Source organism: Bos taurus, chromosome 18 (assembly GCF_002263795.3).
Source record: "Bos taurus isolate L1 Dominette 01449 registration number 42190680 breed Hereford chromosome 18, ARS-UCD2.0, whole genome shotgun sequence".
In the NCBI taxonomy this organism is placed as follows: domain Eukaryota; kingdom Metazoa; phylum Chordata; class Mammalia; order Artiodactyla; family Bovidae; genus Bos; species Bos taurus.
Genome location: NC_037345.1, coordinates 53,149,991 through 53,163,763, shown reverse-complemented (window position 1 = coordinate 53,163,763; position 13,773 = coordinate 53,149,991). Strand labels below are relative to the sequence as shown.

The following is a 13,773-nucleotide window of genomic DNA, read 5'->3' as shown; positions in this document are numbered from 1 at the left end:
ACGATGCCTTCTCAGGGCCTGGACGTTCTTCCTGTAGTATTTCCTGCAGTTATCCTATTCTGACTTGGTATTGTCTTCAGAGATGACCAGGAGCTCCATCTCAACTGAGCAGCTCTGATGGAAGGAGCAGTAGAGCCCACAGCCCTCTCCGTGCGCTCCCTGGGATCCAGGGCCACACTGCCTCCACTGAGTCACCTGCATATCGCCTGGGGGCCAGAAACAGCTCAGCCTGGGCCTGGGCAGAGCTGGGAGGCGGGCTCCCTGCCTGGGAGTGTCTTGGGCCCCTCCCCTCTTCACTTTAGTTCAGCTTTGATCCCCCTTTCTGGGGACTGCCCTCATCTCCTGTGGTATTTGTTGACTTCACCCAGCTAACATCCGCTCCTCTTCCTTCCTGGCTGGCTTAGTCTGTTCTACTCTATTTTATTCTCGTCTGTTTCTTTTAGTGTTTTTTTTTTTTTTTTTTTGCCACACCATGTGGCATGTGGGATCTTAGTTCCCCAACCAGGGATTGAACCCACATTCCCTGCATTGGAAGGTGGATTCTTAACCATTGGACTGCCAGGGAGGTTTCCTCTTTTAATTTTTAATGACTTTATTGAGGTATAATTGACACATCATAAACTGCATGTATTTAAAGTATACAACTTGATAAGTTCTGACAAACGTGTACACCCATGAAACCATCACCACAGCCTAGAGAGTGAACATAGCCATCACCCCAGGGTATCCCTGTGCCCCTTCCAGCCCCTGCCTGTGACTCCCCGATCCCTAGGCAACCACTGATCTGTTGGAGAGCAGCTTGCATTTTCTAGAATTTTATGTAATTGAAATTACAAAATGTGAATTAAAATGTTTTTACTTTAAAGAGACGCTGGTTACCACATACCATATTGATTTTGCAGCTTATGATCATAGATCTGCAATTTACAACTCCTGCTTGGAAGGCTGTCATACCCACATCTCACCTCACATTTACCACCCTTCAGAAGATCCTGGCTTTCACACCTCCTCTCCCTATACTCACCCCGGGTTCTTGGCTCAGGGAGGGCAAGCTGTTAAGAGAATGGCCACAGCAGGAGGCAGAGGAGAGAAGAGTGAGGACTGACTGGGTCCAGGGGGTCTCCAGCGAGGTAGTTACTGGAGAAGGTGATGTGTCAGATCGTCCTGCTCGAGTGGACCCTGGGCCCCATTACACCGGCTGCTGGCGGGGCCCGCCACCCTCTGGGGTTCTTCTGGCTGGTGCACACTGACACTGCAGCAACAAAGCTTCCCGAGAAAGATCCAAAGTCTCCTGAGATATTTGTGATTAACTTCCCAAGAACCTGTCTTCCCCATGAAGGTTATTCAAGTGATCTTATCACATGGCCATAAAACTTCAGGTCATCAAATGGTGTCATGCACCACTCACGTGCCTCTGGCCCTAATAGTCACTGATAAAGTCCCCTCCTGGTGCGCCCCAGTGGTCCTGCAGATCAGCCCCTCAGGAGTGGCTGGTGCCCAGGGTGCACCCCTGGGTAACTGAATGCAGAGCAGGCCCCTGGCCTAGCAGGTGAAAGAAGCTCCCTGCTAAATGGTCCCAGCATGTGGGGGTTAACATGCATTCCTCTGGACTCCAGATCTTTCTATAAACCCATACATACTTTTTTTTCTTGGAGAAGAAAGTGATAAATTCCTAGAATCAGAACTGTGAGTCAGTGTTTTTGTTTTCTTCAGATAAATACCCAGGAGTGGGTTTGCTGGATCATATGGTATTTCTATTTTTAATGTTTTGAGGAACCTTCATACTGTTCTCCACAGTGGCTGCACCAACTTATGATCCCACCAACGATGCCCACAAGTTCCCTTTTCTCCAAGTCCTCACCATCGCTTGTTATTTCCTGTCTTTTTGATAATAGCCATTCTCATAGGTGTGATAGCTCACTGTGGTTTTGATTTGCAATTCTCTGATGATTAGTGACGTTGAACATCTTTTCATGTACCTGCAAGCCATCTGTATATCCCCTTTGAAAAAATGCCTGTTCAGACATCCTCTGCCAGTTGAGTTGTTTGGTTTTTCTGTTCTTGAATTAAATGAGTTCTTTATATATTTTGGATATTAACCCTTTATCAGATATATGATTTGAAGATATTTTCTCCCATCCCATACGTTACCTTTTCTTTTTGTTTATGGTTTTTCTTTACTGTGCAGAAGCTTTTTTAGTTTGACTTGTTTATTTTTGCTTTTGGTGTCAAATCCAAAAAATTGTTGCCAAGACTTATGTTAAAGAGCTTACCACCTGTTTCTTCTAGGAGTTTGATGGTTTCAGGTCTTACAGTCAGGTATTTAATCCATTTTGAGTTAATTTTTGTATGTGGTGTAAGATGTGTGCATGCTAAGTCACTTCAGTTGTGTCCAACTCTTTGCGACCCTATGGACCATAGCCTGCCAGGCTCCTCTATCCATGGAATTCTCCAGGCAAGAATACTGGAATGGTTTGCCATTTCTTTTTCCAAAGGATTGTCCCATCCCAGGGGTCGAGCCTGCGTCTCTTATCTACTGCATTGGCAGGCAGCTTCTTTACCACTACTGCCACCTGGGATAGTGGTACAATTTAATTCTTTTACATATGGTTGTCTAGTCTTCTCAGTGTCTTTTATTGAACATAAATATATTTTTGAAGATAATATTTCTTCATGATTCAGTCTTGGAAGATTGTATGTTTCTAGGCATTTATTCATTTCTTTTAGGTTGTCCAATTTGTTGGCATACAATTGTCTATAGTACTCTCTCGATCCTTTGTATTTCTGTAGAATCAGTAGTAACTTCTTCGTTTCTGATTTTATTTGATTCCTCTCCCTTTTTTTGGTGGTCAGTCTAGCTAAAGATTTATCAATTTTGTTTATATTTTCAAAGAGCCGGCTCTTGGTTTCATTGACCTTTTATGTTGTCTTTTTAGTTTCTTTTTCATTTATTTCTGCTCTGGTCTTTGTTATCTCCTTCCTTCTATTAACTTTAGGCTTCATTTGTCCTTCTTCTTGTTCCTTGAGGTATAAAGTAAGGTTGTATATTTGAGAGTTTTTGTGTTTCTTGAGGTAGGTGTTTATCACAATGAACTTCTCTCTTAGAAGTGCTTTTGCTGAATCCCATGAGTTTCGGTATGGTGTATTTCATTTTCATTCATTTCAAAGTATTTTTTATTTCTCCATTGACCGATTGGTTGCACAATACATGTTGTTTAATCTCCACATATTTGTGAATTTTCCAGTTTTCTTGTAATTGATTTCTAGCTTCATACCAGTGTGGTCAGAAAAGATACTTGATATGATTTCAGTCTTCTTGTTAAGGCTTGTTTTGCTGCCTAACACATGATCTATAATTGGAGAACATTCCATGTACACTTGAGACTTGAGAAGAATGTCTTTTCTGTGACTTTTGGATTGAATATTTGGCTTAGACAAGTCTTTTAAATGTATTTGTGTTTTCAAAATTACATTAATTACTAATGTTGTCAAAGGAACATGAGTATTTAAAGAGTCAAATACATCTATGATTTATGATAAAAAGAAGAAAACTCAACCATCTTCTTTTCTACCTCAGTTCCTGTTCCCCAGTTTAACTGTTTTATCTGTTTTATTGTATTTACCACTGTATTTTCAAAAATTGTTTTCCCTCTTAGAACTGCTTTTGCTGATTCCCATGAGTTTTGATATGTTGTATTTCATTTTCATTCATCTCAAAGTATTTTTTAGAATTTCTCTTTGAATTTCTTCATTGATCCATTTGTTGTGCAATATATGTTGCATAGTTTCCTTTAAAATTTAAAAATAGAACTATATACGATCCAGCAATCCACTCCTAGGCATATATCTGGACAAAACAGAAACACTAATTTGGAAAGATACACGCACCCCAGTGTACATAGCAGCACTTTACAATAGCCAAGACATAGGAACAACCCAAGTGCCCATCAACAGACGATTGTGATTTTGCTGGGAAGAAGAGGGACCTCAGTCCTTGTCTTCTTTGAAGGAAGAATTTAGCAGAGATTAAGACTGTGAAACAAAAATAAAGCATTTATTAGAAGCAAAGTATGTGTGGAAGAAAACAGGGGAACTCAGAGTGAGTTGTGTGTCAATAGGAGAGAGTTAAGTCTCTTACATCCGGGCAGTCTTTGGGTTGCCTCTGACACCATCTTGTCTGTGCCCATCTTTGGTCTGACTCAGGGTCCTCCCCAGTGTGTGTGCGTCTCTCAGCCAAGATCAGTTCAAACATGAAGGTTTCTGGGAGGTTGTCAGGACAAATTATGGGCTGGTGTCTCCTCCCTCCCTTTTTCTCTCCCCTGGACTGAGGACCTTCTCTGCCAGTGTGTCAGGCAGGGAAATCCTCTTAACCACAAGAATTAGAAGAATGTGGTTGCTTTGGCTTTTACGCAATCAAGGCCCTGATGATACCTTCTATCTCCAAGTATCAGCCAGGAGACTGGTTGGAACTGTTCAACCTGGGGCCCCATCTATGTCCTGCCTCAGTTGGATTAAAAGAATGTGATATATATATATCTAATATGTGTGTGTATGTATGTGTGTGTATACATACATATAGAGAGAGATGTGTGTGTGTGTGTAATGGAATATTACTTGGGCATAAAAAGTAAGTAGTGCGATTTGCAGCACATGGATGAACCTAGAAAGTGTTATGCTTAGTGAAATAAGTCAGACAGAAAGAAAGGAAAATACTATTTGATATCACCTATACGTGGAATCTAAAAAATAATACAAACGAATGTATATGTAGAACATAAACAGACACACAGATACAGAAAACAAATTTGTGGTTACCAAAGAGGAAAGGGAAGTGGGAAGGGACCAATTAGGGGCATGGAATTAACAGATGCTAACTATATATAAAGTAGATAAGCAACAAGGGTTCACTGTATAGCACAAGGAATTATACACATTATCTTGTAATAATCTGTAATAGAGTATAATCCGCAAAAAGACTATTACTATGCTGTACACCTGAAACTCTTGTTCACAATACATAATATATTCAGTTCAGTTCAGTTCAGTCGCTCAGTCATGTCTGACTCTTTGCGACCCCATGAATCACAGCACGCCAGGCCTCCCTGTCCATCACCAACTCCCAGAGTTTGCTCAGACTCACGTCCATCGAGTCAGTGATGTCATCCAGCCATCTCATCCTCTGTCGTCCCCTTCTCCTCCTGCTCCCAATCCCTCCCAGCATCAGAGTCTTTTCCAATGAGTCAACTCTTCGCATGAGGTGGCCAAAGTACTGGAGTTTCAGCTTTAGCATCATTCCTTCCAAAGAAATCCCAGGGCTGATCTCCTTCAGAATGGACTGGTTGGATCTCCTTGCAGTCCAAGGGACTCTCAAGAGTCTCCTCCAACACCACAGTTCAAAAGCATCAATTCTTCGGTGCTCAGCCTTCTTCACAGTCCGACTCTCACATCCATACATGACCACAGGAAAAACCATAGCCTTGACTAGAGGGACCTTTGTTGGCAAAGTAATGTCTCTGCTTTTGAATATGCTATCTAGGTTGGTCATAACTTTCCTTCCAAGGAGTAAGCGTCTTTTAATTTCATGTCTGCAGTCACCATATTGTAAATCAACACACCCCAATTCAAAAGGAGAAGAATTGAAGGTGGCAGTGCGCCACCGTGATATGATGTTAAAAGTTCCAGCAGAGTGACTAAGGGCAGATGAGCAGGTTAGGCCAATCCTGCCTTTCTCTTGGCTAAAGCGACCTGTGAAATTCTCTCCCGCTTGGGAAGGGCAGCATTCTTGACTCCTGAAAGATAGGATAAACATCAAGCTTTATTTAAGATATAAACTTCAAAACAGACAAGAATGTTTGGGCAAAATTTGGTTGCTTATAGTGACATTAAATACAATAAATTTGAGGACACCCAAAGGAAAGATGAGCCGTTCATCCACTCATTAAACATTGCCTGAGTGCCTTCTTGATGCCAGGTGCTGGGCTGGGCATTTCTGGGAACCTGCCCTTCAGTCTAGCCTCCAGGCAGTGACAAAGGAGTTCCCCATGAAACAGGGAGAATTGCCAAAGATCCCAAGAAACTTGAAAATAGTGAAACCAACATTTCTGGTGAAAGGTCAGACATGCCTGGGTGAAACTGATTTCTGTATCCATTTTAGAAGCAAGGAGTTCTACATCCGTATTTAAAGAAAAAAAAAAATTCAACCTGGAATAAACAGTGTCATGATAAGGGAAGCCTGGGAGCTTCGCCAGCCTAGAGGAGGTGTTTGATGCAGCCTAGCTGTCAGAGAGGTGTCTTCCTCTAGGGAGAAGAGACCCTCCAGCTGAGACCTAAAAAGTGAATTGGGCACAGTGGGAAAAGAGGAGTGCAGGGCTGGTACCCCGGGCAGAGGTGAACTCAGCTGTGAGATGGAAGGGCAAGCAGAATGCGCCTGCGCCCAGCCCTTGTGGAGCTCGTGACCAGTGGGGAAGACAGATCTGTCACCAGTGATACCCAAGATTGATCAGGGCTGGGATGTAGGAGCCCAAGGAGCTGAGGATGCCCAGAGGGGTCTTAGTCCTGAAAAAGGAAGCACCTGAGACACACCTTGAAGAACAACTAGGAGTTAGCAGGCATTTCAACAAAGTCAAAAGATGTTTCTTTGAAAAGGTTAATACTACTCAAGGGGAAAGACATAAAGTTCCATTAAAAGGGATGAAAGACGAAAGATGAATTCAGATCCTAACTCTAGGATGACAAGAGTATATCATGATCAACTATAGCCCCCAAATTTGGCAATGTAGAGGAAATGGACAGTTTCCTTGAAAAATACAATTAACAATGTTGACACAAGAAAAAATAGAAACTCTGAATAGCCCTATATCTGTTAGAGACTTTGAATCTATAATTTAAAACCTTCCCCTTAAAGAAAATCACAGGCCCAGATGGCTTCAGTGATAAATTCTTCCAAACATTTAAGAAAGAAATGAGGTCATTACCCAAACTCTTCTAAATAATAGAGAATGTGGAACACTTCCTTATTCATTTTATGAGTCGAATGAGATACTGATAACCACAACCTAACGAGGTCGTTATAAGAAAGAAAAATTTTAGGCCAAGGTCCTTCTAAACATGGATTCAGATATTCTGAACAAAAATGTTAGCAAGTAGAATCCAGCACTGTATAAGAAAGATAATACTTTATAACCTAGTGGGATTTGTTCCAAGACTCCAAGGTTGGGTCTAGCATTTGAAAAGCAGTCAAACACGTGGGGCCCCAGTTTTGGACGGTCTGTTCTTTCCCAGTCTCTATTTGTCCTTGGTCCAGTACTGTCTTGTCTTAATTACTTTAGCTTTGTAGTTAGTCTTGAAATCTGATTGTGTAAATCTTCCAAATTTGATCTTCTTTAAAATTTTCTATTCTTAGGACATCTGCATTTCCTGTGAATTTTAGGGTCAGCTTGCCCCTAACAACGAAATACTTCATTAAGATGTGTGTTGGATTGTCTGGGTTATGCAATGCCCTGTGATTCAGCAGTTTCATTCCTGGGAAAGCTTGCTACTGTAGGCTCTCTGAGTGTCCATCCGTGGGGTGTGGGTGAATGAACTGTTCAGTCAACACACTGGATGAGCTGAACGCATGGCAACACCATGGATCTCACATATTGCTAAACAAAAGAAGTCAGAACAGAAAGAGTAACAGAGTGCTCTATCACGAGGAAGACAGACTAGGATTTCAGGGAGCTTTCATCTATCATGAGCGGTCAGAATAGTGATCTTAGGAGTACCAACTGGAAGAAGGCTTGAGGGTGGGAGCCGTTTGGAGTGTGAGAATGTCCTAGATCTTGACCTAGATGATGCTTACATATTACAAAACTATGCAGCTCTTGGGGGAGAATGGGTACATGTGTATGTATGGCTGAGTCCCTTCACTGTTCACCTGAAATCATCACAACATTGTTTGTTAATCAGCTATACCCCAATACAAAATAAAGATTAAAAAAAAATTCTCTAGCTCTACAGTTAACATTTGTATACTTTGTGTAAGTTATATTTCACTAAAAAGGGAAAAAAAGAATGGATGGGGGTGGTCACTGGAGAGAAAGTTATTTACATAACTCAACTGTGTCATCACTGTGCACCAGCCCCAGCCAAATGGAAAATGGAGTTTAAAATACCATGAGTAATAATGGCAAAACTATTAGTACCTAGGAATAAATAAAATTAGAGAAGTGCAAGGCTGGCCGAAAGAATGCGAGGCTAAGTGGAGAGAGAGAGAGACCATACTCACGGATTGAAGGACTCAGTGTTGGGAAGATAGCACTGTCCTAAACATTGTCTGGAGATTTGGGGATCCAACCAAAGTCTAGGACAGTGGCTTTCAGCCTTTTGCCCATGTTCCAGTCGCACACACAGTCATATAGTCCCACACAAAACGAGAATAAAAGTTTTGTGAAACAGTCCGTGCCCTGAGTTCATGAGATTGGCTTGGATGTTTTGTATTTTTTGTTGTTGTTGTTATATTGATGAGCTTGGTTTTTTGTTTTTGTTGTTTTAGTTCCACATGTAAATGAGATCATCGGGTATCTGTCTTTCTCTGACCAACTAGGGTAATGCCTCCAAGTCCATCTAATATTTTTTATTATGTTGCAGGAAGGGGTACCCCTTCCAGGGCCCGAGAGTGTGCTCTGTTCTAACACCTAGAAATGCGTTGTCTGAGGAGAAACACGTGCTGACAAAGCAAAAGACTTCATTGGGAAGGGGCACCTGGGTGGAGAGCAGAAGGGTAAGGGAACCAGGAGGACTGCTCTGCCACGTGGCTCGAGGTCTCAGGTTTTACGGTGATGGGATTAGTTTCCCTGTTGCTCTGACCAATCATTCTGACTCAGGCTCCTCCCTGGTGGTTCGTGCATCACTTAGCCAAGATGGATTCCTGCGTGAGGGTTTCTGAGAGGTTGGCAGGATATATCATCTCCTCCCTCCTCCACTGGCTTCCCAGGTGGCGCTAGTGGTAAAGAACCTGCCTGCTAATGCAGGAGGCATAAGCAGCTAGGATTCAGTCCCTGGGTTGGGAATCCCTGGAGGAGGGCATGGCAACTCCCTGTAGCATTCTTGCCTGGAGAATCCCATGGACAGAGGAGTCTGGCGGGCTACAGTCCATGGGGCTGCCAAGGGTCAGACACGACTGAAGTGACTTAGCACTCACCTCCTCCCTGGGCTCCCCCTGAATTCTGGGCTAATTTTACAGGACATGCTGTGGGCGGGCGTATCCTCTCTCCTTTGGTCCCTTCTGAATTCTCCAGGTTAGCATTTGCAGGCAGGACCGCATTCCTTATCAGGACCTCCTATTGCAACACAGGTCATGCAAGTGGTTATCATCATACCTGACCAGGGTCAGTCACCAGTTCCCTAAAAATTACATTCTTGCTTATATTTTTAATGATAGTTTGTGCAACCACACCGGCCTCATGACCCACTTATGGGATGAGATATGCAGTTTGAGAACTGTCATGCAAGAGAAGGTCAAGTCATCCTAGAAAGTCATCGTCCAGCTGAGAGCAAACTGACGTGCTCCGTGGAGTAAGAGTAGAGAAGCTGGCTGACCTGATCCTGAGGACACATCAAGGCACCGAGGCCCCTCTGCCAGGCGGCCCCCACCCTCACACAGCCCATCACAGGGGCTCCTTTCTAGCGTAGTCACGTCACACCGAACAGTGTCTCCATGATTGGTGCCTTGTATGTGCCATTTATTTTCATTTTTCTGACTTACCTGATGCACAGAGTGCAAGGGACTGTACTATAGCCCCTGAACAGCCAGTGTGTTAAACCTTGATCTTGAGAAAGAATGGTCTGACCTAGGGAGATTGCGGGGTATGAAGTGGAGAGAGGAAGAGGGCTTGCTGGCTTCCTCCTCGGCCATGTTGGGAGCCAAGGGAGATGGTGAGAAGAGTGTAAATATAAGAATAAAATATATATTACAAATCACTTGTAGGAATGGGAAGCAGAGGGGTCAGGGAAAGACGAGGTGCTCATCTCTTATGGTGTGGCTGGGGGACCAATAGGAACTACAAAAGATATCATTTCTGTTGTGTTAGGAATACAACATTTTCAAACACCTGGAGCATCCTTTCTTTGAAGTATTACCGAAATCCACATACTCTTGTGATTTGGTGCCTGCCGTTGCCCGGTTTATAAGGAAAAAAAAAAAGAGCAAGTTCTTCTTTTACAGTCAAATTTTATGTTGTCCCTTTTTGTCCTTGAAATTATACTTACAGTTTCATTCCCCGAAGAATTCTAATGAATGATGTATCAGCAACCAAAATATGTACAGAAATTCAAATTTGAATCTGTTTAATTTCCTATGTAAGGTTCTAAATGTTAAAATATTTTCTTCTGGTTTGAATTGCCTTTAAAATTATTGGTCCAAAAAATAAAATTATTAGTCCACAATTAATTAAAACCTTTTATGTGTTCTACATTTTCTGGATAATTATTATACATTAAAAGTAAAATGAGAGGAAGGAAAATGAATCTCCAGATAAGTCAGAAAACAGGACATCACCCCCAATAATCCCAAGTGTCCTTGGATGAATGTTAACTGTCTTATGAGTGAGTCAGGGTTCAGCATCCATTCTGCCTTGTTTCTAAGACTCAAACGCTGAGAATCTTCCTTCACAAAGAAACAGCTAGGCAAGGAAGTTTTTTGTTCCAGCAGCATCAGTCAGCTGTGAGCTTCTTCCAGGATATGTGCCCAGAACCTTACTGTGAGGAGCTCCATCTTCAGAGTCGATGAAGATCTAGGCTGGGAGCCAGACTTGCAGAGGCTCGGGCACCCTGTGCTCACAGTCGCTTAGCATCCATTCCCACATTTCAGCTGCCCTTTCTTTGGATCCAGGAGGTGCCCCCCACACCGCCGCCGCTGCATTTGGGGAAGATCTGGAAAGGGTTCTGCCTCTCTCAAGTGGGTGGGGTGATGGTACCCAGGGAGGTGGCTTGAGAGACAAGCAGAAGGAGCTAAGCTTTCAGCAGTTGACCCTTTCTTTACACCTCCTGGGACTTTGAGCCCTGGGAGCTCCTAGTGACCTTCCAGGAGCTTGGTCCCCAGTCTCAGAACCTCCCCTCTGGGGCACAGTTTCTCATTCCTGGCCCCTTGCCAGAATCTTCTGGGAGATTTAAAGGATGCCCTCAGGGTCACCCCAAGAGGGGTGACTTGGTGTTCCTCAGACCAGGCCAGGGGCAGGGTCTTCTTTAAAGCACCCGCCTGGTGATTTTGGCTGCTGTGTCCCCAATTCTCTGACCTGGACACCGAGGCGTGGAGGGGCGGGGGTGGCAGGGGGCCCTGAACGCACAACCTGACCCCTTTCTTCCCCCGCAGTGTACCACTGGGTGGAGATGCGGACCAAGATGCGCATCATGGGCTTCCGGGGCACGGTCATTAAGCCGCTGAACGAGGAGGCGGCCGCCGAGCTGGGTGCCGAGCTGCTGGGCGAGGCCACCATCTTCATCGTGGGCGGCGGTTGCCTGGTGCTGGAGTACTGGCGCCACCAGGCGCAGCAGCGGCGCAAGGAGGAGGAGCAGCGCGCCGCCTGGGACGCGATGCGAGACGAGGTGGGCCACCTGGCGCTGGCGCTCGAGGCCCTGCAGACGCAGGTGCAGGCAGCGCCGCCAAAGGGTGACCTGGAGGAGCTGCAGGCGCAGATGCGAGAGGTGCGCGCCCAGCTGCGCGCCGGGGACCCGCCGTCCACCCCCGGGGCCGCGTCCACGTCCCAGGCAGCATCCTCACCCAAGAAGTAGGAACTTGGTGAAGCCTGAACTTGGACGTGGCCTTTTGTGCTCTGATGTGGCCTTCTCCCTGCGTTACCCTTGCCTGTGCTGGCCCAGGGGAAACCACCAGGATGTGGATGGATGGGACTTGGCTTAGGTCACCCTGCTGTGACCAGTGGCCAGCAGGTGAAGCGTTACGTGGCCCCTCCAGCCTCTGACTCAGGTGGTGCAGTCCGCAGTACTCACCCCTCCCGCCCACTCCAACCGCACAGACCCAGGGCCCAGCCAGCAGGACAGCAGGCTCACTCCTGTGGCAGAAGACCTGGAACCGGACTTGAGCCAGATCAACCTGTCAGCCCCCCCGTTTACGGTGATCAGTGTTACGTTTCCCTGGAACGCTCATCCTTGACATCAGAATACCTCCTTCCCTTTGTCAGGTGGTGCCGGCCATTGTGAGGAAATGCAGTGTCTTTCAATGTGCTTCTGCCTCCCTCACCTTCTAAGGTGGGCTCTCTGGCCATCACTCCTCTCTTTGAGGGGAAGACACAGGGGATCTTGGCTTACAGTTGATCCGTCAAATATTATATCTTTCCCCTTAATCTGATGCATGGTCTCTTCCCCCGAGACACTCAAATGGAATTTTCCAACAGAACCAACCGCCACCCCCTTCCTTTGGTCTAGGGCACAACCCACTGGAATGGCTGTGCAGGGTCTTCTAGCAGTGCCCTACCACTCCCACTTCTGGGAGTCCTGCAAATTCGGTCCTGCAGATGGCTAGTCTGGCCTGTCTTGCAGCCTCAGCCCCCTGGTTACCTGTCCTCAGAGTCCCAGGCCTTTCCTGATGTGTCCTTTCCTGCCTTCCCACTGTCATCTTCAGTGGCATCGCTCAGGGTACTGCCTGCCATGGATTAGATGACCACATCCCCATGTCCCATCAGATCTGTAGATCTGTGTGCTCTTGCCCTCCTCTCATGGGGCTCTGGTCCAGCAGACCCTCTTCACGCAGCATTACCCTCCTGCCTCCAATCCCCAACTCACACCTCCATCCCACTGGGCTTGGCTACCAGTTGGTCTTACCTCTGTTATTAGTTTCCAGGACTTCCATAACAAATTACCACAAACTCGGTGGCTTAAAGCAACAGGAGTTTAGGGACTTCCCTAGTGGTCCAGGGATTAACTCTGCGCTTCTAGTACAGGGGGCGCAGGTTCAGTCCCTGGTTGGGGAACTAAGATCCCACATGCTGCAGGGCGGCCAAAACAAACCAAAAAAAAACCACCCCACAACTACAGGAGTTGTGGAGGTCAGAGATCCGAAACCAGGGTGTTCACAGATCTCCCTCCTTCCACAGGCTCTAGGGGAGGACGCTTTCTTGCCTCTTCAGCTTCTGCGCCCTCAGGCATCCCTTGGCTTGTGGCCACATGTCCCCAGCCTCTGCCTCCATCTTCCCATGGCCTTCTCTTCCTCCCTGTCTCTTGTGAAGACTCCTGTCATTGGATTTAGGGCTCACCCTAAATCAAGGATGGTTTCACGTCAAGATCCTTGACTTAATTACATCAAAGATTCTTTGCACATAAGCTCCCATAACTTCCTGGGTGAGGCAGCCCAGGAGTACTTTGGGACTCCTGCCAACCCCGTGGGACATTTGGGGAAGCACAAGGGTGAGAGGAACAGTCCAGGAACCATACTTCACAACGTGGCTTCTCTTCCAAGACTCACCTCTGAAGCGGGAGGGGTCTGGGCCCCACCAGTCAGCATTCTGTCTTTCAGGCTGTTGCTGTTTAGTCGCTAAGTCATATCCGAGTCTTGTGACCCCATGGACCGTAGCCCACCAGGCTCCTCTGTCCACGGGCTTTTCCAGGCAAGAATACTGGAATGGGTTGCCATTTCCTTCTCCAGGGAATCTTCCTGACCCAGGGATCAAACCTGTGTCTCCTGTATTGGCAGGCGAATTCTTTACTACTGAGCCACCTGGGAAGCCTCTTTCAGGCTGTAGATGTTGCTTACTTAAAGGAGCCCTGGAGTGAGGAAGTCAG

The 13,773-nt window shown here is 45.7% G+C and overlaps 1 protein-coding gene across 2 annotated transcripts in view; it reads left to right on the top strand.

Moving 5' to 3' along the window:
- Nucleotides 1-13,773, top strand: part of OPA3 (outer mitochondrial membrane lipid metabolism regulator OPA3) — a 66,718-nt gene that overhangs the window by 21,179 nt on the left and 31,766 nt on the right. Inside the window, exon 2 of one of the 2 annotated variants that reach the window (NM_001245934.1) lies at nt 11,351-11,769. The exons of the other annotated variant lie outside the window; for it this stretch is intronic. Coding sequence (NP_001232863.1) covers nt 11,351-11,769 — 419 coding nt within the window. Of the gene's footprint in view, nt 1-11,350; nt 11,770-13,773 lie in introns of those variants that run through there. 2 annotated transcript variants of the gene reach the window in all.